The 27,203-nt window shown below is 35.0% G+C and overlaps 2 protein-coding genes across 4 annotated transcripts; both read right to left on the reverse strand.

Moving 5' to 3' along the window:
- Positions 1–1,152: 1,152 nt before the first annotated feature.
- LOC120149846 (myosin-1-like) lies at positions 1,153–20,057 on the reverse strand. Of its 3 annotated transcripts, XM_039162552.1 has the most exons (25): positions 19,901–20,057; positions 19,725–19,793; positions 18,665–18,980; positions 18,440–18,541; positions 18,218–18,361; positions 17,978–18,128; positions 17,847–17,874; positions 9,499–9,664; positions 9,312–9,375; positions 9,187–9,200; positions 9,013–9,097; positions 8,552–8,655; positions 8,300–8,438; positions 7,169–7,287; positions 6,343–6,495; positions 6,143–6,232; positions 5,572–5,649; positions 5,149–5,307; positions 4,716–4,922; positions 3,575–3,780; positions 3,250–3,385; positions 2,986–3,115; positions 2,748–2,894; positions 2,379–2,443; positions 1,153–1,837 (listed from the first exon to the last, which is right to left on the reverse strand). In XM_039162552.1, exons 3-25 carry the CDS (start codon positions 18,974–18,976, stop codon positions 1,181–1,183), a joined length of 3,456 nt encoding a protein of 1,151 aa, XP_039018483.1. In that variant the 5' UTR covers positions 18,977–18,980; positions 19,725–19,793; positions 19,901–20,057; the 3' UTR covers positions 1,153–1,180. The 3 variants fall into 3 exon arrangements, with proteins under 3 accessions (XP_039018483.1, XP_039018484.1, XP_039018482.1); XM_039162553.1 differs by lacking the exon at positions 19,901–20,057 and having other exon boundaries at positions 19,725–19,845; XM_039162551.1 differs by lacking the exons at positions 19,725–19,793; positions 19,901–20,057 and having other exon boundaries at positions 18,665–19,438.
- A 4,029-nt stretch (positions 20,058–24,086) lies between these two features.
- On the reverse strand, positions 24,087–26,442 carry LOC120149587 (superoxide dismutase [Fe] 3, chloroplastic-like). The gene is made up of 8 exons (XM_039162320.1): positions 26,348–26,442; positions 26,074–26,163; positions 25,699–25,890; positions 25,197–25,368; positions 24,694–24,767; positions 24,577–24,603; positions 24,462–24,485; positions 24,087–24,379 (listed from the first exon to the last, which is right to left on the reverse strand). Exons 1-8 carry the CDS (start codon positions 26,411–26,413, stop codon positions 24,254–24,256), a joined length of 771 nt encoding a protein of 256 aa, XP_039018251.1. The 5' UTR covers positions 26,414–26,442; the 3' UTR covers positions 24,087–24,253.
- Positions 26,443–27,203: the final 761 nt, after the last annotated feature.

A 27,203-nucleotide genomic window follows, 5' to 3' on the forward strand; every position in this document is an offset into this window, starting at 1 on the left:
GTTTCAGTAAATTTTATTTTATCCATGTGATTAAATTTAAATAACAAGAGATGCTGCATGGCCCCCCTATTGTTTTACATGGGATACCTATATATACTTATATTATGTGGTTTTAATCCTTTTACTTAGATTTTAATAATTTTTTATTAAAAGTATTGATTACCAATATTGAAAAATTATAAACCATATCAAATACATACAGTGAAGAAGACGAGAGATCAAACATTCACTGCTTCAATCACAAAGCATATTGCAATGACACATGAACAGGTGGACAAATACATGCACTGCGATTAATCAGGGATGATAACATTCACGAATGAAAAGGCAGATGAGAGGACAATGAGCGGCTGCAAACGAAACCGAGTTAGCCAAACGGAGAGAAGAAAATGTATGTCTAAAAGCAGGGTCAGATTTATTGTTCAAAAACTTAGGGTCAGTCGGTCAGAGGAAAAATGGTTAAATTAAATTAATAGGATAAACTAAATCGATTTAATCTAATTTTTTAAAACTATTTGATTTGCTTATTCAATTTCGGTAATTAGTTTGGGTTATCAATTTTAGAAACTCAAACCGAAAAACCAATTAAACTTTTTAAACAATAAATTATATGTATATATTCAATTAATTTAATTTAAATATATATATATATATATATATATGGAAAAAATGAATCCAAATATTAAATTAATTGCATATAAACATTTAATTCAGCAATGAAATTTTTTTATTTTATAAATAAATTATAAAAAGTACTAAAAATATATCAATTCAATTATTTTTGTTTTTGGTATAGTTAAGACAATTTAATTTGGTTATAAAATCGACTTAGTTATTTAATTTTGGGGGTTAATCAATTTGTTTAATTATTGATATATATAAGAATCTATTGAGTGATTTCAATGATAAAAGAAAATATTATTCTTCTTTGAAGATCAGGGTTTAAATAGTTGTGTTTATAGAATGTGTGTGCAATATCAATAAATTAAGAAAAATTATAAACAAATACTATCAAATATCCTAAAACAAATGTAATTTTGGGTATGCACTATGCACCTGAATTCACTTCACTTTTGAAATCAATTTTATAGCAAACAAAACTCTCACAATTTCTCTATGCAATAGTTTCTGTTTACCGATAGATATTTGCAGCTGACAGCATCACAGCAAATAAGTTTGATTAATTATACTTGGTGCTGTTCCTCCTGCCCCAGAACTTTTTCACCTTGTCAAGTGCACCTTCTTCACTTCCAAGTTTATTCAATACCACTTTCGTTTCTCGTAACCTCCCCGCGTAATCCTTCTTCCATGTTTCGAACATCTGCTTCAACCTTCGAAGTTCGCGATCTGGGTTCAAGCTTGCATCTACCTGCCCTGATTTTACCTCCACCAAGAACTTTGCATCGTCGCCAAAAACTTGACTCCTCTGCTCGAATTCCTCTGCCAACCGACTTATAACGCTCAAACCTGCACTCATTGGTCTCAACCCGTTGCTCTCGGGGACCTTTAGGTTACTTCCTGCAGCCCAGCAGTACTCTCTGTCGTCACTTGTGTTGACAGATGCATCTGAACTTCTCTCCGACTCGTCGACTGCTAGGCTCTTCTTTGCAATGGAGAGACTGGATTGTAACGACCTCATTTGTTTCTGCCACACTTCTTCCATGGACTTCATTTTTAGCTCATATTCGGACCAACGGCTTTCATATTGTAGGAGCCTCTGGTGGAGGATGTCATTTTCCTCTTCTTTCTCCCTCAGAGCAGCCTCAGCTTTAAGAACGCGGCGCTGTAGTTCAGCAAGAAATGATGACTTCACCAGCACTTCATCTGATTCATTCGCCTGCATCAGAATTTATAGCAAGTGTCTCAACTCTCAAATGCAAACAATATGAGGATGAATGCACATATCTTCTAAGAAAAAGTTGAAATTAACTAAAAACAATCAATCCTAACTTGTAGGGTCTGCGACTGAAAATTTAGTCAGCATAACAGTTAAAAGAAAGGAATCAAAGAAAAAAAAGTATCAGAGAACTTATTGACAGATTGCTCTGCAAACTGTTTGGAAGAATTTCTATTATAATGTTTGCCAATATTTTCTGAGAAGTGCGACTGAACTGCATAATGAACTAAGAAAAAATCCGGGAAAAAATGGAAGGGGACAAAAGAAGATGGGATGGGTCTGAGATTCAATGCCAATTTCAGGAAGTGTTGTCATTTAATATTCCCAAGCATCAGTGATAAACTACTGACTACGATCTAAGATGCATGTCAAAAGGGGGGGGGGGGGGAAACACTATTTAACATCACATTCACTCCCCTGAGAATGCTATTTGATAAATGGGAAAATTTATGAGTTAAGCACAATAAGATGGTCATTGTACCTTAGAGTCCCCAGACTTGAATCCAATATCTCCAGAGCATCTTCTGACCAAGCAGCCACGAATAGCTGCAGCATAGGGCACGTATAATTGTTAAATTATACATGCAATTTCGGTGGCATGATTATTAAACACCGACTGTACAGAAGAAAATGCATAACCTAAACCTACTTTGTATATTACTCCAATATCTTTCTAGTTTTCACAGCCAAAACCAAATTTATCAAATTCACTTATGGTCTGCATTCGATTTCATACAATGTTAAACGTTTTCCGTCAATCCCTTTTTAACCTTCTCTTGAATTAGAGAAAGGCACTTTGATGTATAAGGATTTACTTAACATGAACAATGAACAAAACCCAAATCCATACCTGATTGTATCACAATCGATGCACCACGAATGTTATTGAATGTTCTTTTAGCATTTCTGCCTTTTATCTGCTTTTGTATAATAACAGCAGCTTTATGTCTCTGCAGTAAAACATCATATTCTTTCCTGGTTTTCTCTCCTCTGACAACTGTAATAAGAGATATAAGAACATCAAGTTTGGCAATTTCTTATTTTGCATAAATAGAATTTATACCAACAAAAACAGAAAATGGGAATACATGACTGTAGGGTGGTAATTCCTCTTCGAAGCTCCTTAAAGTGGCAGCGAGCTCGGTACCCTCTAAAGCAGCTTTGAACGCGTAAAATGCCATGAAGAGTATTATTTCTTGTATCCTCAAGAACCCCAATCTGCATAAATAATCTTATTTCAATTCATCAAGATAAGAAGATAAATTTTACAATTTTTTTAATGCTTTACTATCAAAGAGATACACCAACAAGCATTGATGGCAATGTTTCCAGGCAAAAAAAATTTATTGTACCTGCCCAGTACGGAAAAACAATTTTGTGTAGCCAACTTGATACATCTCAGGCAAAATTTTAAATTGATGAAGAATTGCGACTGAAACACTAAGTGGATCTTGCGCGGAAGCATTTTCCACTAGTAGAAAATCATACCTGAGGAAAGGTGCAAAACAAACCAGCACCACCAATCAAAAACAGCCGAAATCCAAAAGAAAAATATGGAAAAGAATCAGATGCTTAACAATCATGTATAAACTCTCAAACCTGACTAAAATACTGAAACAAAAAAAAATGTAAATGGTTCTGCCTTCGACAAAAAGAAAATGATTTCCTCTTCTACACCTTCTGGCAAACTTCTGGTGGGACATTCTGGTAGGAAAGCCAGACCGTGATATACGAACAACCTCTAGGACTCCACAACATCTCAATTGCTGCAAAACAAGTCCTTGTTCATATGATCCAGGAGACTGAAAGTTGTTGGGCTTTATACAACGTATGAAGTGTGGAGTGGTGCTCTCTAGACGTTGCATTAGTTGGAAGAGTTGACCCTGTATTGTGGAAAGTAACATAAGGAGAGGAATAGAGGATAAATTAACCATTAACTGCAATATTCAAACAGCAATACTTTACATACCATATACACTACGAAATTCTTTTAAGGATGGATATCTAGCTTCTTTCACACAGAACAACATTTTACATTCACAAAGGGATGGAATTCTTTTATATGCCAAACATGTAAGAATTCTAAATCAATATTTCATCTGGCAATATAGTAAGTTCACCATAAAATAATACAGAAACGGTAATATGAGAAAGGATGGCAACCTACACAATCATTAATCTTAAAACCTCCCTAATCACTAGGATTCATGCCTCATGTCCATGGATGCAAGACATAGGCAAAAGAAAAGTGCATGTGCCAATAAGCAATGAAATTAGTCTTTCTATGACTGAGAAAAATGAGATTTAAGAGATTCATGTGTTAATTGAAAAAGGTTTTAGTTGAAACACAATAAAAGGTGGATCTTGAGATTTAAATATAGACCAACAAAACAGATGCAAGAATCACATTTGAGACAATGGACAGCCCATCCCAAATTGATCAAGATTTCATTTCATGCAGCCTAGAAAGTTCAGACAAGAAAAAAAAGAGGACAAAAGAAACTCAAGATAAGATAAACAACTGCCAATTTTGACTTAAGATGTGCATGAACCCTATAGCAAGAAGCAACAACTTTCGCAAAAGCAACGAACTGTCATAAAATGTGTATTGGATTGGTATACACAAGGATAAGGAGATCAAAACTATCTTCCGTGCATTACATAGAAAAAATGAAAAACAAAAAATACAAATCATTGGCACATATATACTTGTGCGTCTAATTCAATAGATGCTTCTTTCACATATTCATGCTTATTACATCATGAAGATTGATCATACTGAAAGAAGTGAACACTTGAAATTTGGAAAGAACTTCACCTTAAATTTAGTTGCAACACTCAACTTTTGAGAATCTGCACCTCCAGCTTTATGTAAAGGACCAACTACAGGCTTTTCAGATTGGTTAAGCATATTTGATGCAAATGCTTGAGGAAGCTGGCATGAACTTGAAGCCAGTAGTTGAATTGAATCCAGGTGCAGTAAGTCTCTGTTCTTCTCTAAAAATCCAGTTGTGTCATATGTAACCTGCATTGGGACCAAGATGAATTGACAAATTAGGCCAACTTTATCATATTAGTTATCATAATTATGATAATCACTCACGTGGAGGAAAATCTAGTAAAAACTAAAAGTGCATGTCTTTCTTCCACCACCAATATGTTGAACAATGAATAACTAGTAGGAGACATAGGCAAGTACCTTCGAAACACAAAAGAGGAATGATGAAATTGACAACCAGCAAAAATAATACCTCTCCGGCAAAATGAGAGACTGTGAAAGCTTTTTCTCGCTCTCCCCTAAAACAAGGATTCGAATTCAGATGCTGCTTGAGCTTGTTGGCAAAGGTATAGTCTGTGCCATTAGGAAAAGTGGACTCCTCATTTAACAAAGACAATAATCCCAAAGGTTTCTGCATCAAATTTAAAACATAAGATTGGAAGAAACGCGTTTTATAAATTGATGCTGCAAAGAATAAATGATATCAGTACTAGAAGCAAGCGTCAATATTTCAGACATGATGATGAACAACAAGATCAGACTAGCACTAAAGCAGAACAACCTCCATAAGACCTTAAGGTTAGACATTTGTACAAAAGTACTTCATTATTTTCTAAGCCATACCCATACAAGAAAAGCATATCATGAAGTTGAAGCACTAAAATGAACCCCTTGCCTTTTCAAAAAGATGAAGACAATCTTGGTTATCATCAAAATCAACTTTTGTCCAATCAATTCCATCTTGAATATACTCCTGAAAGGGAAAAGGGAACAGTAATTGTGAAATTAACAGGTCCAGTATGGATTAAATCACATTAATACCCTAATAAAACTAACTAACCAGTGCAAAAGCAAAGCAATGTGTTATCATCTTTTGTAAAAAGATTTAATTCAAGAGTGTTTCTACAGCAAGAAGATCTTTAAGCATTCTTCTCTACATTTGTTCATGGTGGAGTAAGTTTATGCATGCCCTCACATTGACTGCATACTGTCATTAATTATGCAAAAAAGTAGTTTCAACCGTGCCAATGAATGTGCAAAAGAAAACTATAATATTTAATATTACTTCGTACTAATTCATTATCCTTTCTAGCCGCTGTTCCACATTATTAGCCAGTACAAAACATACTGAACTGAAAAAGTTGAAGAAATCTATTAAGATTCAGTCAGGTTCTAAATGCCATAACAACTCAGATCAATCAACTAAAATCATAATCTAGTCATATGAAACATAAATCAGAAGCTACCTCCTGCTCCAACTTGAATAAATGGCGATTAAAATGCTGCTGCAATCTCTCATTTGCATAATTGATGCAGAACTGCTCAAAACTATTCCTCTGTAGAGAAGAAAAAAAATATTGATTGGATAACAAAAGAAATTCTCAATTTGGATGTACAAGGAGCCATATAGACACAGATAGTGAATAAAAGCATTATTAAAACATACATCAAATGATTCAAAGCCATAAATATCAAGAATGCTGATAGATCTGCCTGTTAGCCTCTTGCCAACAGCAAGTGATTTGTTAATTTGATCTACCAGCCACTCAAACAAACAAGCATAAATTGATTTAGCCAAGGCATCTCTTGTCTCAATCGCCTGAAAATGAAAGAATAATTTTATTATGAATCTCAACATGTTAATATGAGAATATAAATTAAATCACTTCAACTGTAAAAGGTTAGATTCTAGGACAATCATCAGTCAGAGAGGTCCATTAACAATGGTAGACATAATAACTTTTGATACCTAATTAAGAAATAGAAGCAAGCAGTTTAGAAACTTTGTGAAGCTACAGTGTCATGCATGAAGCACAAAGCTAAACAAAATAACAAGAGAATTAAAGAGTAAAATCCTGAAATTATTGATGTCATGCTAATTTAGGTAAAATGTATAGAGTACTGCAGCAAACCCAAAGATGTCATACATTCAAGTTCAGCCATATTTCGTTCTCTATTTTGATTCTTCAAAGCATGGCAGAGAAGTCATATCCATATTGATTTCCAAATGAAGAGAGATGTGGATATAAGGTAGAATAGAATGAAGCCAATACTTGAGACCAAAGCAATTCAAACCTTCTTCCAGCCATGATGGAGAGAAAAGGATGTCACAGAAATGTTACTGGAAATTTAAACATGGAGAAATTCTAGATCTGAAGAAATTGTCTCTCACACGCTCTAAGCAAACTGAAACAGAATGCTTACACTTTTTATGACCTATTAGACAAATTATAGCATAGTATTTGTATAGAAAAGGAATCTCAGTTTATTACCTGTGATAGTGTTAGCTTTTGGACGATATTATCATTACCAACTCGCATTTTCCGAGTTGATAAAGCCAGACTAAGATCTGCAATGTCACATCCAATCAACTTGGCAACATTGATTAAACCTGAAAAGCAATCGTATATTCAGATATTAGATGAAGTCCAATCAAAAGCAATATGAATAAAATAATTAAGATTTATAAGCAAAAACAAGTGATAAAATACATAGGAAATGAAAGAAGGTCTGTCAGCAGCATTAAAATGGAAAGAGATGAGGGCAAACACAACTGCCTAATACAAATAGAAACAAATAAAAAAGAGAAAATCTAGTATACAGGACATTACACCTTGACCCTGGCACAAATTACTGCCATAAAAATGAAAGATCTAAAACCACTAAAACAACAACAACAAAAAATGCAACTTGGGTGTAAACAAGCCATCTATCTTTGCAAGGTACTTGGTTCAGCTCGGAAAAAAAAAATTAAAATCGACTCCGTCATTGAAGAGTCAAGCTTGAGGTCAAGCGGCTAGAAATATTAAACAAACCAAATTGGAATATCTTAATGCTTGACTTGAGTAGCAGACGAGCCTAACTGTGCTTTCTCATATTTATTAGTATTGAGAAATCTAAATTCAAACTCGAACTTGAGGTCAAACATAAATAATCAAGATTGAAGTCAGGGATGTATCAGGCTTTCAATATTACACTGAATTAAACATGATTGCACTCAAGTTGAGTCTCAAATTTCTTTGAGACACTCAAGCTCAAGCATCTTATAGATTGAGCTTGGCTTTGCTCAATTACACCCGTAGGTTTAATAAACAAATTGGACTCAAACTATTGTTCAAGCATCCAACCAAAAACTAATTAGCAATAAAAACTTAAAAATAAGGCCAAAGCAAAGGCTAAACTTTAGTTTGGATTTCTCCTGTGCCTCTATTCATTTTTCCCTCTCCAAGTCAATTTTCAGAAAGAAGAGGAGATTGAGGGAGGTGGTTAAGGTAAAGGCTATATGGTTGAATTTTCAAAAATCTATGAAGGGTCGTGAGGTATAATAAAAAATAGTATTTAAAAACATGAAACCAATTAGGGCAGTAAGAGTCGTTTCACAGTGGTCTACAGAAATTTCTTACTTTCATCTTCCACTGCTTCAACATGGTTTTCATTATCAATCATTGTGAAAGACACATTTCCCAGCCACAGTACTGCAGCAAGCATTGAGAATACACTCTCTTGGTCTTCTTTGCTAACATGGACAACATCCAAAGCTTCCTAGAATAATACACAAAACCGAAAATGCCAATTACTTTCTCAATTTTAAAGCATTAATCATGACAAACATAAATGGATCAAAGATATAATATTCATGGTAAATAAGCAAGTACCTTAACTATGCGAAATTGTTCAGCATCATCAACCCCGGTAATAGAATAGCAATTACTCTGCTTCAAATATTTATATTCATCCACATCCTTTAAATTTAGTTTCTCTGTAGACCAAAATTGAACGAACAGAGGCAAAGAACATAACTTAACAAGAAGATGGAACATGATTCTTCAAATATAAAATTATTCCAAAAAACTAACGGCATAAAAAGGGATGCAACAATTAAACTATTTTATCTCATGGATACTTTTCAAATACCACATTTAGGAGAGTTAACATATACATTTTCAGGCTTTCATAGTGGTAACCTCTAATTTGCTACTGAATAAAACGGCACACCCTAAGACAAGCTCAAAAATGAATATAACCATAAGCAACCGAGCTATAAACTTGAGTCTCTAGTTGTTTCCAGGAGGAAGCATATTAGACTAAAGAAAGATAAAGATAGCAACAAACTTGCCTCGAAGAGCACGAGGAGCACCAGCACAAAGCTGATAAAATATATGGTAAGACCTTTCTCCCTCTGCACATTGGACCACTCTAGACTGTTCATATAATAGACCGAATCAGCAACACATACTTCAGAAAAATAATAGATCCAATGGCACATAGGAACAAGGTGTTGTAAAATTACCTTCTCTAGTAGAACTGCCATGTGAAAAACAAATTCAAACTTGATGTTAGCCCCTCATTTCAGGAAGGAAAAATAAATATGCTTAATCAAATGAATATCATTTCAGGATATAGTAGTGCACTTACAGGTTTGAATCTTGGCTCCAGATATTTTTCCAGTTTCACTAAAATGGATTTCAATCAACTTTCCCTGACAAATATTAACCAAAATTATTAGTATCTGAAATCTAATCAAATTTCAGTAAATTCGAATACTATGCAAATTGGTAAACCAAGTTAAACTTCGATAGCCATGAAAGAAAATGGAACTTACAAAGCGGCTTGAGTTGTCATTTCTTAATGTTTTTGCATTCCCAAATGCTTCTAGTATAGGATTGGTCTTCAATATTTCGTACTCTATTCCATTTCCACCGCCAAGGACTGCCAAATATTGCATTGCTATCTTTGCTGTCTCAGTTTTACCTGCTCCACTCTCACCACTACAAGTAAATAGCAACACAACCATTACATGCATGTACACATGTGCTAAAAAAACAAACAAAAGATATAATAAATCCCTAAAATGTGCTCTGTGATATAAGATATTTCTTAATACAAATTATTAAAAATGGAATTTACTCTTATGAAATTTAAGGCTTTATAATTTACAGTCCACGCAACATATTTGCCAAAAAGGGATCCGAATCAAAGACCAAAATATTTCACATGCACAGACAAAAAAAACTGTATACAGAGATAAGTTGAAATAATCTAAAGTAGGAAAATAAAGAGAATCTCCTTGAAACATGCAAAAGGGAGAAAGAGGAAAGATCCAAAATTTACCTAGCATGGTTAAATGCAACTGTACAGAAGATACTCTACAAATTCACGCACAAACTTAGATATGCTAAACATAGAAGAGGAAAATAAGTTGAAATAATCTAAAGTAGGAAAATAAAGAGAATCTCCTTGAAACATGCAAAAGGGAGAAAGAGGAAAGATCCAAAATTTACCTAGCATGGTTAAATGCAACTGTACAGAAGATACTCTACAAATTCACGCACAAACTTAGATATGCTAAACATAGAAAGGGTCAAAACTAAGAAAGCAAACTTTAATAGGAGACAAAGATAGAGATAATTCTTCAATAACTGCTCCATTTTTCATCTTAATTGTATCCCAACTCAATAGAAGTATTTGTTACAGAAAGAGTTGCATGCATGTTTCAACAGGTCCTGAAGTCCCAGCATCTGAGAAGCAAGGAACTTTTAAAGTATTTGATCCTTGTAACCAAAGAAAGCAGAGATAAATGACAAAGTATATTTATAGCCAAAGGAGAAACTGATTACTTCTATAGGTCACTATTGTATTTTTAATTCAACAATTGTCTACAGAATGTGTTACAAGTTTTCCATTATCAAAAATAACAAATAAGGGACCGGACCATGAGAGAGAGTGTCAGAGAGAAAACTGGAGAGAGAGAGAGTTCCTTAGGTTTTCAGTCCTCCGGCGAGGATTGGACGGTGTTTGTGGATAATCTGAGCAAAAGAGTCTCTTGGAAAACAGTGAAGGAAATTTTTCAACAACAGGGTCGTGTACTGAGAGTTTTCATCCCGAGTAGTTCTAGCAAACCAAACTATAGTAATCATACGTTTGCTTTCGTTCAGTTTGCAAAGGAGGAAGGATTGAAGAAGGCGGTGGAAAATGTCAATGGTATTTGGATTGATGGAAAGAAAATATATGTTGGGGTAGCAAAGTATAAGAAGCAGAGACCTCACCAAGTGGATAACAGAAATTTCATACGGGAAGAAGGTACGGTGTATAAGGGAGGATATTGGAGAAGAAAAGTTGATAATGAGTCCTTTAATCGATTGAGAGATGATAGATCATATAAGGATGCGTTAGTCTCAAATGTTGGGCTGAGGGAAGATCAGGTGAGCAAAGAAAATAGGATGGGGATTCCTAGGAAGAAATCGGGGCTGAGGAACTTGTGGGAGATGCACATTCCCTCGGATGAATCGGATTGGGTGAAAAGATCATTGACAGGGATCATTAAAACACACTTTGATTTGGAGCTAGTGATGAAGGGTCTGGCGAGTGATGGGATCAAAGTCAAGTTAGTCAAATGGGGTTACGCAAGAAACTCTTGCATTTTAACTTTTGCTTCAGTGGAGGAATTAAAGGAGGCGTGGTCGAGTAGATTGGAGATATTATCATTTTGGTTTGAATGGCTTGATATGCTTCTGAATGAGGAAGGCTTACCGATGTCATTTTGCTTGGTTGAATTAGTTGGAGTTCCGTTATTATGTTGGAATGTCTTGTTTCTGGAAAAACTTGTTTCAAGGTGGGGGAAGCTGATTTGTATTCAAGATTCAACGGCTAGAAGAGAGGATATGGCGGTTGCAAGAGCATTGTTGAGGGTGGCCAGTCCTTTTGATATACCGGAAACAGTTACACTTGGATTGTATGGGAGATCTTATTTGGTTAAAATTAATGTGGGCTCAGTTTTTGAGAAGCAGAATGGTTTTTCAGCAGTGAATTCAGCGGTGGACGGCGGTGGAGCGTACAGGGAAGTTGCAGCATCAGAGGAGGAAGATGATCGGTACTCAGGAGGGGTTGGTAGGCCAGACTTATTAGCTGAGGATACTAGAGGTAGAGTCGACACGTGGTTGGAAGGGGATGTATGTAAGGTTGCGACTGGTGGTTGTGAGGATCAGCATTTAATGGGGCAGGTAGATGAAGGTCAACCCAGTGGAAAAAGGGTGTCAGAACTACAAGAGGAAAATTTGAATTTAAGAGGGGAATATATGGGCCTCGGGTTGAGAAATAATATTTGTTATAGTAGTGAAAAAGCACAATCAGAAGACTGTAGTGAGCCCACCCCAATTTATACAAGACTCTCTCCAACTGGGCCAGCTGTGAACTTAATAGAATTGGGCTATGGTAATCAGATAGACCATCGGGTGGACATTCCAAGTGATCTTCAGCAGACTGATGTGGAGAAATCAAACTTGCAGATTTTGGTTCCTTCCAAGCTTGACTCCATTTTAAAAAGGAATTCTGGAGAGTCAAATGTCAAAATTCAGTCACATTGTAGAGGGCTTTCTATAAATAATAATTCTGAAGGGTTAGAGGAAGATGTTGAACTGGACAAAGAAGTTAGCAGTATAGAGGAAACAGAGGTGGAAAGGGAACTTGTACCAGTCCAAAAGGTTGGAATTCAGGTGTTGGGAGCCAATCAGGAGTATGTCACAAATGGTTTAAGGAGTTGGAGTCTTCTGAACCTCTTGTCTGGAAGTTTATGTGGTAGGAACGTCCCAGTAGGAAGGTGGAAAAGAGGATATGTATCTAGAGTATATAGAAGATCTAGGGTAAGAAAGGTGTGGCATAATCCGAGCAGAAAAGATGAGGGACTTAAAATAAGGGAGTTGGTTGTTCAAAATAGGAAAATTCTAATCCCTAGTTTGAGCATACAATCATATCTAAATTCTTTAGTGGAAGGGGCCAATTCCACTAATGAGGAATTTGGTGTTCCTCAGACTTCAGAAGTGGGTATTGCTCAACATTCAGGGTCTGTAGAAGAGGTCTCTACTGGAGTTATACCTGGTTCTATGCCAGGGAGAGCGAGTAGAAGTAGGAGAAGGCTTTGATCAGAGAAGCTTTGGATGTGATAAGTTTCCCTACTGTTTATTCTTCAACATTCTCGGTTTTCTTGGAGGAGGCATTGGCTACATGGGAAGTTAACAAAATACTGGGGATATCTTTTAAAGAGGGGAAGAAGGCTTTTCTAGACAAAATTATAAATCTTGAGGAGGGATTGGCCGAGAGTAAGGAATGGGGGAATTCAGGAGATTAGCATTCTTCTGTTGACTAGCTTAAAGGTTTTGGTGTTGAATTTTTCGTTATGATAAATGTCAACATAATTTCATGGAATGTAAGGGGTTTTGGAAAAAAAGAAAAATCAAGAGTTGTAGCTAATTTGGTGAAGAGGAATAAGCCGAACTTTCTTCTAATTCAAGAAACAAAACTAGAAAGTGTTTCTTTGGCTTTAAGAAGAAGGATAGGGGGGAGTTTTCTTAAAGGAGGTATTGTGGTTCCAGCAGTGGGATCTGCAGGAGGATTAATGATTATGTGGAATGAAAATGATTTTGTAGTCTCGAACAGCATCTTAAATGGCAGATTCATAGCAGTCTTTGAGAAGTTCAGAAATTCAAGTGAAGATTGTGTGATTATAAATGTTTATGATCCATCAATTGAAGCAGAAAAGGAAGATTTTTTCAGGGAACTGTTGGAGTTTGTGTCTGCTCAAAATTTGTTAGTTTGTATAGGGGAGATTTTAATGTGTATCTCAATCCGGATGAGAAGTTGGGCAAGTCCCAGAACTGGCATTCTATTGATTTATTTAGAAACTTCTTACAGCAATCAAACTTAATTGATCTCCCTATGGTGGGAGGAAGGTATACTTGGTGTAATAATAGAGAATACTCTACGTGGGAAAGACTCGACAGGTTCTTAATTTCTGGGAGGTTTCTGACTTCGTTTCCGAATGTAATGCAAAGACTTTTGCCTAGATCCTTATCTGACCATAATCCAGTTTCACTAGAGGATAAAGCCGTTAATTGGGGTCCTAAACCATTCAGATTTTTTAATTATCTATTAGAGGAAGGATTTGAGGAATTGGTTAAATCTTCCATGGTTGTTATGAGGGGGAGAAATAACAGAAGGGGAATCTTCAACATCTTGCAAGGAACAAAAACATCAATCAGAAAATGGTCTAGCAGTAAATTTTTTGGGATTTCTGAGTCGATTTCTGATTTAGAAAGGTGTATTAATGAACTGGATTGTAAAGCTCAAGGTGGAATTCTCTCGAAGCAGGAGTGGGATCAGTTAAGGCAGTGTAGAACTAATCTCTGGAGGCTGTATAGAATCGAAGAAAGCATTTGGTTTCAGAAGTCAAGGACTAGATGGATTAAAGACGGGGATAGAAACACAAGGTTTTTCCATCTGTCTGCACTGAACAGAAGCAAAAGAAATGAAATTTTAAGCTTGAAGATAAATGGGAATGCGGTTTCAGACCCTCAACAGTTAAAGTTACATATTTCAGAATTTTTTAAGGCAGCCTACAACTCCAATTCAACAATGGAAGTGGAGGACTTAGTTCTGGAATTTGCTAAGCTGTCAGGGGAACAGTCTAATAAACTTGAAGAGCAATTATTAGAACAAGAAATTTGGCAGGCTATAGCTTCATCAGACAGCTCTAAAGCTCCAGGACCGGATGGTTTCACAATGGGTTTCTTTAAAAAATGCTGGCCAATTTTAAAGGAACGCGTGTTGAAATTTTTTGAAGATTTCTTTTTTGGAAGGAAATGGGAGCATGGTGTTAATCATGCTTTTATCACACTTATTACGAAGAAGCTAAATCCGGACAGTGTAGAGGAGTTTAGACCAATCAGCCTCGTAGGCAGTTTATACAAAATCATTTCCAAAGGTTTATCGAAGAGACTGAGTTGTATTGTTGGTGATATTATTAGTCAATCTCAGTTTGCTTTTATACCGGGGAGACAGCTGTTGGATTGTGCTTTTATAGCAAATGAAGGGATTGATTACTGGAGAAAACAAGGGTTACAAGGGGTTGTCTTCAAGGTAGATTTTCGTAGAGCTTATGATTCTGTGGAATGGCCAATTTTAATCAGAGTAATGTCAGAGATGGGTTTTGGCAAGAGATGGTTGTCGTGGATATCTCAGTGTATATCAACAACTTCAATCTCGGTTCTTGTAAATGGGTCCCCTTCGGAAGAGTTTCCTATGGCCAAAGGACTTAGGCAAGGGTGCAGTTTATCTCCGTTACTGTTTAACATTGTAGGTGAGCTGCTTCATTTGATGATAACTAAAGCAGTAGACAGGGGTCTGTTTCAAGGCTTTGTTATTAGGAAATCTTAAAACTCTGTTCGGTTGTCACATCTCCAATTTGCAGATGACTTTGTCATTTTCTGTCAAGCTTCTCTCTCCCAGATTAAAAATGTTAAGAGAGTGTTGAGGATTTTTAGTATTATGACAGGGTTGCATCTAAATCTAGCTAAGAGCAAGTTGTTTGGTATTAATGTGGAAGAGGAAGTTTTAACAGAGTGGGCATTAGCAGTGGGTTGTTCAGTGGGTTCCTTTCCAACAGATTACTTGGGACTTCCTCTCGGTGCTAAGAAAAACTCAGAAGCTCTATGGGATCCAGTTTTCAAGAATTTTAGCTCCAAACTTGCCGACTGGAAAGCTTCTTGTCTCTCTTTGGCTGGCAGGACAGTTTTATTGAAGTCGGTGCTTACTTCCTTACCAATATTTTTCTTATCACTTTTTAGAATACCTTGCACTATTGTTACGAAGCTCAATTCATTAATGGCCAGATTTCTATGGGGGTAATGAGGAAAAAAGGAGGATACACTGGGTTAATTGGAAATCAGTTTGCAAGCCTCTGAATTCTGGTGGTCTTGGTGTTTTTGATGTGAATCTTTCTAATCGGGCTCTTTTGGGAAAACGGGTGTGGAAGTTTGCCAATGAAAAGAATACTTTGTGGAAAAGTGTGTTATGTTGCAGACACAAGGCTAGTTGTAATTCCATGTCTATTAGCAAGGTGTTTACGTCCAAATCTTCTTGGATTGTGAGAGGTATTGCTAACAATTTCTTAAAGAATGACTCGGAGGGTGAATGTATCAGATCACACTCTAAGTTGAAAGTGGGGAATGGAAAGTCTATTTCATTTTGGACAGATACATGGGCTGATGAGTTTCCTTTAAAAAATCTTTTCCCTAGAATGTATGTGTTGTCTACAAACAGATAGGGTAAGGTTACTGAGTTTGGTTGTTTTGATTCGAATGGTTGGGTGTGGAACGTCGAAACCAGAAGGAATTTGTGTGACTGGGAATTGGAGCAATGGCTGGAATTGATGACAAAACTGAATGACTTTAAACTGACAGAATCAGTAGAAGACTTTCTTTCTTGGTCTGCAAGTGGGGATGGAATGTTTTCAGTAAAATCTTGTAGAAATGTACTCGGGAAGGTGTCGGGGGGTTCTGATATGTGGTTTAAAGGGGTGTGGCATGGATTATCTCCTCCTCGTGTTGAAGCTTTCCTGTGGCAGCTAGCTCATCAGAAAGTGGCAGTGAGAGAAGAATTGGTGAAGAGAGGAATGCAGCTAGGGGATAAAATTTTGTGTCCTTTTTGTAAAGAACAAGTGGAATCAGTGCAACATTTATTTATTTCGTGTGTTGTAGTTTGGGAACTATGGTATAAGATAGTAAGCTTTTGGGATATAGCTTTGGTACTTCCAAAGGACCCACCTTCTTTGATCAGCTCTTGGGGTGAACTGAGGGGGAAATCGTTGATTTGGAAATTTATTCCGGGAGTAGTATTTTGGTCGATTTGGAAAGCTAGGAACGCAATGGTGTTCGAAGGTGCTCCCCTTGATAGGATGTCTCTGTTTTTTATTGCTAGATTCAGGTTATCTAAATGGTTTCTAGCCAATTACCCTAAGTTTCCTATTCAGGAGGATGTGCTGATTGGTGATTCATCTCTTGCAGATGGTATTAAGGCTCTTAATCCTAAGAATGTTCAGGTGATTCGCTGGTTCCCACCCCTTGTTGATTTTTTGAAGATGAATGTTGATGGAGCTGTTAGACTTGATGGCACAAATGGAGGTATAGGAGGTATTTTGAGAGACTGGAACAGCAACTTTCTTCTGACTTTTTCAGAAAATATAGGTCAAGGTCCCCCCCAGGTTGCGGAGTTAAAGGCTATTAAGAGAGGAATTGAAATCTATTTGTCTTCTTGTTGGGTTACTGTTGGAAGGTTGATTGTGGAAAGTGACTGCAAGTCGGCTGTGGAATGGATATTGACCCCAACTTTGGCCCCTGTTTTTATCTTACCTTTAGTTAAGGAGATTTCATCACTCTTCTCGGATAGGGTGCACTCAGTTAGATGGATTCCAAGGGCGTGTAATGGGGAGGTTGATAGTTTAGCAAAGATGGGAATTGGTTGATTGTTAGGCATTATCAGTGGGTTTTATTGTTTGAGTTTTAGGTTTTTGGTTTCTACTTGAGTGGTTAAATTAAGGAGCTGATTATCAGACTCCGTTTATCAAGGAGGAGGTTTGTGATGAGGCCTGTTATTCCTATCAAAAAAATGTACTCTTCTCCTTTCAATGGCTGTCGTGAGGTACATTCATCACTAGTAAGGTACATTCAGTGAGGTGAATTCCAAGAGCGTGCAATGGGGAGGCAGACAATCTAGCTAAGAGTGGGATAGGTTGATTGTTAGGAGTCAACTATGGTTTTCTATTCTACTGTGAAGGTTTTTATGGCAGGGGGTGTTTTTAAGTTTTATGTACTGTAAAGGCTTTTATGCCAGGGGATGTTTTTAAGTTTTATGTACTGTTATTGGTGTAATGGTTGTATCTTATGTAATTTTTCCATTAGTAATAAAATTAAAGGCACTCTTTTCCTCCTTCCGCTGATTAAGGAGCTTATTATCAAGCTCCTTAATCAAGAAGGGGGTTTTTAACGAGGCCTTTCATTCCTATCAAAAAAAACAAAATAACAAATAAGGCATCTGTATAGGATGCGCATAAAATAAAACTAGTGGAATTCACGTGAAATATATTAACAGAGAAGGGGAAAAAGGAGAAAGAATACCAACCTTATGATGATAGATTGATTTACATCATCTGCCAAAAAACAAAGAACCATATTAAAACCATAAGCTCATGATAATAACAAAGTTGATAAAAATAAAAATCAAATATGACAACAATAAGAAACTGAAAGTACCTCGTGTCATTTCCCCGATGGATGTGTCTGCAATTGCATAGACATGCGGACTCTCAATGGATTTATTCTTGTATGCTTCAATGTAATCATTGCCATATAACGGAACTTTCTTAAAAGGATTTATGGCAACCAAAACTGGTCCTGCTTTTGTCTAGATTGAGTAGATTATAACAGTGTTAGAGGAACAATTACCTTTAGGTGCAGGTTAAAAATTGATATAAAAAAAGTTTGAGCTCTTACATATATCATATCTTGATTGTATCTATATTGGAGATTGAACAACACTGATGGCTCATTTAAGTAACTAAGTTGCATGAGGTCATCCACACCATCAAGGATATCAGGATTTGCAGGTATCAAACTATCAGAGTTCACCTTTAAAACCTACAAATGGAATACAAGTAAATGCATATCTACTTAATTTAGGAACTCATACTCCATGCTTTCTTAATATAAGCTTACTTTCCCAGCAGGAAGTGAAATAACAGACTCCGTTCCTGAAGTTGACATTATTCTCCCCAGCTCCCAATTCCCATTAGGAAGATGAAACCAAGACTGAACCTTCTGAAACAGCAAGATTAAGTAATTCAACAGTTCAGCATGAGATTTAACATAAACATAGCAAAGAGTAGATCATGTCAAAGCCAAAAGGGCTAACCTATTATAAAACCAATAGCCATAAGTTACCTTTTTTGTAGCATAGGAAGTTATGACACTGCACCTCTGTCCATTGTTAGATTTTGATACTGAAGGCAATGGTGCAATTGTGGAGTCCAAGTCCTCTTCGGCCACAGAAGGACTGTTTTCAACAAGCTTAACATTCCCATTGTATGGTGAATCTTCATTTCCCTGTTCAGTATCAGCAACAAAATTTTCAACTCTTTCAACAGCCTTGACCCCTGAATCACCATTTTCTTCAGGGGAACTCAAGTTGGTTACACCATTGATTCCCAAATTTATATCAGCATATCCAACACGATCAGAAGTCGGAGAACCCATGAACCTAAAATCAACAGGCAAAGATTCAGTAAACCGGTGAGAAGGAGGAACCCCGGTTTTCTGAGACATCTTCTCCTAAGTGGTTCACAACGCTGAGGTATGAGCTTTAAGAGGAATAAAAAGGCTTGAGATTAAAAAGGTAAACTTCTTTTCAGTTTTCAGAAAAAGTTTTATCTAGCTTTAATACAAGACCCCACTTAAAGACTAATCCAGGCAATGCAAATGGCGGGGACCATTGTTTAAGATACAGACCCTAGTGCTCTTCAATCCTCAGTCACCGTTAACAAGCTCGAAGCTTATAAGATGGTGATAGCTTCAAGTATCACAGCTGGAATGTATTATAATTAAACAGTTGGAAACATCGCAACTTCATAAAATCCTTAAGCAAAAATAAATCCTATCTAATATCAAAATAAAATTCCTTCCAATCTTAAACCAAATCTTCAAATTTCATGTAATTTCAACATTCCTTTTCATATCATTTGGTTGCACAAAAATATAAAAATAATTTAAATACTATAAATTGTAAGGAAATAGATAATTAATGACCATTTCAAAGCCGTATTAAATGATTGTCAGAATTAGAAACATTTCTTCATTTCTCTATTTTGTATTAAAACGGACAAGCATTAAGCCTTAAAAAACCAAACGACATGCCGAATCTAACGCGATCCAAGCAAGCAAAAAAATAGAAAATAAACAGCAGAAAAAAATTAAAAGCAGGAATATCAAAGTTTTCTTCACTTACCTGAAAAGAAACGACAATGTTTACTTCAAATCCAAGTGAGTACTTCAAAGCACCAATCGATCTCAAACCCTAGAAAACGTTCCACATTCCAAGTAATTAACATCACTAAAGAAGAAGCAGAAAGCGTCATCTTTTTTGAAAAATTAAAGCCTTAAAAACAAGTTCAGTGTTTATACTCTTACAATAGAGTCGAAGGACAGTGTAGACGTATGTTTGGTTTCTGAGAAAATGCAGAGAAAATAAAAAAGACAAATAAAATTGGAAGGCAAAGAAGGATGCAGCTTTTTCAGTCGCCTCTGCTTTTTTTTTTCCCTGCTTCACAGTTCACACTTCACACCTTAATGGGAAAATCCTTATTTTATTTTTATTTGTTTAAAAAGATTGTGGAATTTCCATTTTTAATTCAATTTTCCCTCAAAATTTTGAATTTTGGAGGTTTTTTAATTACCGGATACTGACCGTATTTAAATGAAGATTGTTGACGTTTTACGAATTTCATTTGAAAATACCATTTTGCCACTTATCTTCAAAATATTGCCGGCGGGGGCTTTTTTCTTTCTCTTTCTCCTTTTTTTTCTTTTTTCACTGATCTTTATGTTAATTTGAGAAATATTTGGTAAAATGAATAAGGATGGTCCCAACCTTCGGGAGTTTTTACAAGCTATATGATATATATATATATATATATATATATATATATTAGTATGGTAAATTATATTTATGACCACTTAACTATTGTTCTTTTTTTCATTTTGATCATATTTTTTTTAATTTTGTCAACAAACTAATTAATTATATAAATGATGTTAATAAAGTCATTTGTCGTTAATATTTAACGGTAGTATTGACATAGTAGATAATAAAATTATATAATTATACATTTGATCATTAATATTTATACATTTTATTAATTTGGATTTAATTTTAATTTAATTTAATAAATTAAATTCTCTAATCAGATAGTGACATGTGACATCAATTGATTAAAGAATTTTTATGATTTAAATTTATTAAATTTAATTATCTTTTCTTCCATTTAGATGATGACATGTGTCATTGTCTTGTTGGAAAAAAATCAAATTACAAAGAACGCCATTATGGAAGGGATTGGAAGAAAATCAAATTACAATGTCATATCCTAAACCCGATACGAGATATTCATCAGGTCCTAGAGCATTAATTTTGAGTCACTGGAGCGACTCAACAAATTTTTAATTTTTAAATGAAATTTAAAATTATAAAATTAAAACAAATTTATAAATAGATAGTCAAAGTTTAAATCAGGTTTAAAAAGTGAAGCTTCATAATTTAAAATAACAATATAAAGATAACACTAAACATATGATAAATGAGGTTATGGGTTAAAATCATCGAGTCCTACGCTCAATTAAAATTAGGCCATACTCAGATAGAAAGTTATTGAAATTCCTACAACGAACGTCGATACCTTAATTCTTGTACAACAAAATATAATAATATGTATATTGAAAATAATTTTAAATGTGCAAGCTAAGTAATACGTAACTATTTAACAATAATTTTAAGGCTTCACACTAGTTCTTATCGATCGGTTAAAATTAATAAGTATTAAGAGTATTTTAATAATTTCTCTTAGTTTTGGAACTCTAAAATAATTGAATAAATATTAAGAGTATTTTTAGTAATTTTAAAAGCTTTAGGCTCTAAGTCTAATTATTTCTAAAAAAAATTAAGGTGTTGAGTCTTACTAATTAGCCTTATAGTATTCATTCTTCCAAAGTTTAAGTACTTTAAGCTTATTTTTAAGCCTCAAATCGGTTGGAACTTGTAAATTTTGCGTAGAAACCGTGAAGGGAATCGAAGGCATTTCCGATGTTTCATCTGAAACCGTTGGATTGAATTTGGACGGTTTGAGATGATGCACGAGCCAATCACATCATCGACATATAATCTCATCCCTCATTGATTTTATTTATATGATAGTCAGTAATTTTATCACAAAATTATTGTATTTACTTATTTGAATAAATAAGTTATTTATATACAATTTTAAAAATCAATAGTATAAATGATTGAATATGGAATCGTATTTTAATATACTAATTGACACTGTAAAATCTATAAATATTATTTTAGGGTGGACACATATTAATAATATAAATTTTTCATTTGAGATAGATATAAATTAAATTTTAGGGAAAACATAATAAAATGAACAACGAACGTAAAGAAATTTAGATTTCAAGGTAGATACATGACTAGCCTTGAGTCTGTCATTGTATATTGCTATTTTCGAATATAAATTGGGATTAAGACATTAGTAAAATGATTATTTTTTTAAACAATTGTTTCTTCCTCTCTTTTACTTCTTTGGTCGGTAGGCGATGACATGGATCTTAGTGTTGATTGTTGTTGCCAGTATTTCTTTGTTTTTTTTTCTTATAACACATCCTTATTTTTCATTTGTTTTTAATAACTTTGGTTTTATGACACGTTTCTCTCTTTTTTTTAACACGTTTTTTTTTAAAAAAAATTGTTCGTTTGGTCGTTATTATCGTTTATTTTTCTCAATATTGGATTTGACGTCTCTGCGACTGATCAAGATGACGCTCATTTGTTATTTCATTGATTTTCCCTGTTTTGGATCCTCGAATTTGATTTGGATACGCATTTTGTATTCGTAGATAGCTTTATCGCGATGCTTGGCTCTGATTTGCGTTTATTGGTGGTCTTTCAATAGTTAAATCTCATGTTGTGATTCATTTACCTTAATAGTCAGATATGTTCGTATCAACTTATTGTTTGAGTTTTTTTGAATGAGTTTTTCACCTTTTCCTTGCATGGTCTTTCTATGATTTTAAGTGACTAGTTTATTGGATTAATGGTTATAAGAAAATATCCTAATTATATGTTTAGTTTACAGATTTAGTTGTAAACATTTATTTAATTTCGGATACTTGTTCTCTCTTAATAAAATTAGATGTTTCTAACAAAAAAAATATTAGTAAAATGATAATTGAATTGTGATATATATATATATATATATATTGATTTTGGTTTTGAATTGATATGTTTTGATATTTTTAGAACATGTTAGTTGTAGGTATGTATATTGATATCAGTCGTAAGTATGTTCATTGATTTTGGATTTGAATTAATATTTTTAATATTTTGAGCATGTCGGTGGAATGATAATTGAATGGTGATGGATAATCGATAAATCTAAAACTGTATTATAATGTAAAAAGATGAAATTGAATTATAATGTGTTTTGAATCCTGCTATGCATTGTGTTATGATAAATTGTATGAAAACTTATATTTTTAATGTTATTCTGATTACCTTAGCTTCGTATCAAGTATAACTAGCATGTCATAAGATTTATAGACTAATGTACAAATTATGATTATTTACGATGAGGCATCCGTATACCCACATACACAAAATTCCATGAGCCAAATTGGATTATATTATACTAAATTACTTTAAATTGCAACTTTGATACATGTTCATTGTGATTATTTTCTATGTCATGATCCATTGTATATTCATGATACATTTGATATGAGAATGGTTACAATATATATAACTGTGTTTATCTATGTTTAAGCGACCATCTCACTGAATTTCTCAAAATTTTAATGTAATTGTATGAAGATGTGATTTAATCTTAATTCTCCGTGTCATGTTTTACGTAGGGTTAGATCTAATAAAGCTAATCAAAAAACAAATTAGATGATTTGAGTTGATAAGAATCCCAAGTCATTTTCATTGGAAAAGGAAAAGAGAGTTGAGGGGTAGTAGACAAGGCATGTCAATTACCCAAGTTGATTTGATTTGCTTAGTTAAAGTGTTCATTTGAAAGAGACATGTCAATTTGCCTTGCATGCAAAATTTCAAACCACACACATACACGGGCTTAAGGCAAAAGGGTAAATGAAGGGTCCCCTTCCACATTAAAAAAGTTGGTTCAATTAAAGGTCATTGTCCATCCATCTTCCTTTTAAAAAAGTTGTAATTGCTAGTAATGGGGCGGCTGAGCTGAGTTCTAATGTGGTTGATGCACATTATGGATTTAAGGCCAACACTGTCTATCTCCAGAAGAACAGAATCAACATGGCTTGATTATTTCCTTCTCTTTTTAACAATCAATGGAGCTGACATGAATATAATGATTTTTTTCTCCTTTAATAGTAAAATCAATGCTGGTGAGTTTTCACTTTTTAAAGAAATGAAATCTGCTGTATCCTGTGATCATGATCTGACATATGCCACCAATAAAAGTTGGCAAGTGATAATGTCATATTTACAGGTAATTCTCAGACCATGAGATCAAAAGATCTCACTTTGTCACCCTTAAATATGAGAAAAAGCTATCTGTAACGTTCAATGAAGCAGATATCAGGTTCGAAACCCCCTAGGTAAGGAGCTCTGCAAATACGGGTTGCGGTTAATTTGCACGTTTCGAGTAAATCCTGCAATCAAAAGTGGAAAGGCTTCTGCTGATTGCATCCTAGTCACGAGCTTAGAGAGGTTAAAGACTCGGCATTTCAAGCAATGAGAATTTTAGGCTCGCCTAAATTCACGAACGCCTCCGCACATGCCAAACGTACCGTTGCTGCATTCCAAGATACAAGGTGGTTCATAAACATGCTCACGTATTTCGCTTTGTCGTTCTGCTTAGATGAGGACAATGATAATTTCAGGAGTGTTTCTCGTATCAGACCTAAAATAGACGTCGTAGATCGAGTAGCATACCTTGTAATCCAAATAATAAGCATGCTGCAATGACAAACGAACAAACTGTCAGCACCTAGTAGCATGTTGGGGGGATGCAGGGAATGTTAGAGAACAGAGAGACAAAAGAGATTACCTCCCACATATCCAAATTGAGGATGGGCTGCACCAAAGAAGATGGTTCAAATTTAAGTTATAAAAGACAGACTTAAATATGTACAGATAAAAATATCTAGGTTGACCATTGACATACAATGCCCTCCCACACAATAGGATTGATTGAATTCGACGTTTTCACCACCGCAAGCCGTTTGTCTTGCCTCTTCACTGAAACAATCAAATGAAAGAAATTACTTGCAGAGTCAAATTGTTGAGAAACAAATCATGTTCCGATTATATGCTATCCTTGTCGAGTAGAAGCGATTGGGACCAACAGACTAATTCTCACTTTACACCAAAAACTAAAGATGTGCTATTTTCATGTATATGGTTGTGGTCCAATAACTGTTGTTGGATCATATTTACTTTAAAAAAGAAAAGAAAAGAATGCAAGAGAAGCATGGAGAATATAAGAATAACGAGGGAAAGCATGAGTATTATGTGATATGTTGATTCTCGACACATTGGCCACCTAATAACAAGAATATACAAGGGCCAATGTAGGGAAAATGCAAGTTGTGATAATGAGACCTAGGCACCAGGCAGAGGAACAGTCCATCAATAATCAAACAGAAATTAACTCGAGAAAGGACTTACAAACGAGCCAAACCCAGCCCGAGCCAAATAGAGAAAGAGCCGTTTCCACAAACTTCTCTCTGAAGTTTGTGAAAGACCCAAAGTCCTTTTCAATCTGCCCAAGTAAACCAAGTTTGGGCATATCCCCACCTCCAGGTTGCATAGACTCCCAAAAGAAGTCATGGTTCCACGCCTGCAATTGTAAGCTCAAGTGCAGATCCTACATTAGATCTATTTCCGACTTCAATGGACAAGAGAATACTACTTTAACACTAAACGATTAAAAGTTTTACTTCAATTTCGATACAACAAAAATGGATAAAGATTCGGGACACATTGGATGTTAGTGCCAAATGAGTTAGAAAAATGATATAAACTCACTCTAGGGGACAATGGTTCCTAAAACTTGTTTATCAGTTGATGCAGAGCCCCAATATTTCGTTTCAACAAAATAATATTTAAATGAGAATGACGCATCAAATACAACCAAACAATTAAAAGAAACGGTTGACGGATTTTATACCTCAGCCACATTGTTAAATTCAGGTAGAGGGTTCCCATTGTTGAATGTTGTTTTGACAAGTTCATCCATAGTGTAGCCATACAGTATGTCACTTTTCCGAAGCTGTCTGTTGAGGTCTTCCACAAAGCCACGATGACGCACACCCCAATGCACCTCTAATGCCCTCTTACTCATATAAGGTTCTAAACCATCCTGCAAGAAGGTAATGGATGCAGATAAGTCTAGGAAGAGGCCATTACAAGAGAAACAAATTACTACATCATAAGTAGTTTACAATATACACAATTAGCAGCAAAATACTCATTAAAGCATCAGCAAAGAAGTTTCATTCTGATTCAACTAGAATAATAAGTAAATAAAGAAGGGTTCACGGACAAGGTTATAAGGAGGGGTCTTTAGCCCATAGTAAGCAACGGTGGTAGAAACTTTTCGCGACCCATTCGACCTTCCTTTTCGCTGCTGGCGCTGAATACATCAACAAAACATGAGGAAGAAAGAGTACAACTTTACTTCCAGAAAGTACTGAAAATACAGATATAACAAGAGATTGAAATTGACTACAAAACTTTAAGTTTTCGTGCATGCATTTTGGTGTAAACATGTATTCATATGAACGAAAAATGGGTTTTTGGAAAGAAAAGCATCGAACCGAGTGAGAAAGTTTGGGGCTTTTGAGAGGGAGAGTGAAGTCGGTCAGCAGGAGATGACAAGCCATTTCCTTCCTTTTGTCTCTCGCGCTCTTGCTCTATGTTTGGATAATAATATTAGTAAGCAAAATAATAATAATAATATCAATAAACCTTTGTTCTTCTGGACTGGACTAGGATTTACAATTTGCCCCATCTAAGAGCAGCAGGAAGGATTGTTGAATAACATCAGTAAACCTTTGTTCTTCTGAATAATTTTAAGTTTAGATTGTTGAATTTTTATAATCAAATTGAAATTTCTAATTTGAGAGTGATCTATAACATTAAATTTGTTAGTAAACCAACAAAAATAGAATTCAGCATGAGAAAAAAATAATTTGGGATTACATGCATTACAATTTTGTTTTTAAAAAAATAAATTTGACACCCCCAGCTGTCGGTAAAATTTGTGTAGACACCCGTTTTTGTCCGGGTATTTTTTATTATTATTTATATATATTTATTATTTATTATTATTATTATTTATATTATTATTATTATTATTATTATTATTATTATTATTATTATTATTATTATTATTATTATTATTATTATTATTATTATATGTTTATTAATTACATATTACAACATTTTGTGCAGGCCATCCACTTAAGCCCAACTACAATCAAAACCCAGACCCGGTCCAACAACCCAGTAGATGACCCGAACCGGCCCACTTGACAACCCAGCTAGGGTTTCATCTCAATGTTCCAGCCGCCTCATTTCTGGCCATTGGATCTGGACCCATCCAACGGTCCAGATCACGCAGAGCTTAGGGTTTGAAACCCTAAAATATCATCAGCTCAGCCGTTTGGCCTT

This window comes from Hibiscus syriacus, unplaced genomic scaffold, assembly GCF_006381635.1.
Source record: "Hibiscus syriacus cultivar Baekdansim isolate YM2019G1 unplaced genomic scaffold, ASM638163v2 tig00111008_pilon, whole genome shotgun sequence".
Classification (NCBI taxonomy): domain Eukaryota; kingdom Viridiplantae; phylum Streptophyta; class Magnoliopsida; order Malvales; family Malvaceae; genus Hibiscus; species Hibiscus syriacus.

Coding starts and splice junctions, on each gene's coding strand:
- LOC120149846 (XM_039162551.1), bottom strand. CDS start 19,045: ATGTCTCAGAAAACCGGGGTTCCTCCTTCTCACCGGTTTACTGAATCT. Junction 8,439..8,551: donor AACAATTTCGCATAGTTAAG/GTACTTGCTTAT, acceptor GTATTATTCTAG/GAAGCTTTGGATGTTGTCCA. Junction 6,233..6,342: donor ATGGCTTTGAATCATTTGAT/GTATGTTTTAAT, acceptor TCTTCTCTACAG/AGGAATAGTTTTGAGCAGTT.
- LOC120149587 (XM_039162320.1), bottom strand. CDS start 26,413: ATGGCTTGTCATCTCCTGCTGACCGACTTCACTCTCCCTCTCAAAAGC. Junction 26,164..26,347: donor GCCCCAAACTTTCTCACTCG/GTTCGATGCTTT, acceptor TGATGTATTCAG/CGCCAGCAGCGAAAAGGAAG. Junction 25,891..26,073: donor AGACCCCTCCTTATAACCTT/GTCCGTGAACCC, acceptor ACCTTCTTGCAG/GATGGTTTAGAACCTTATAT.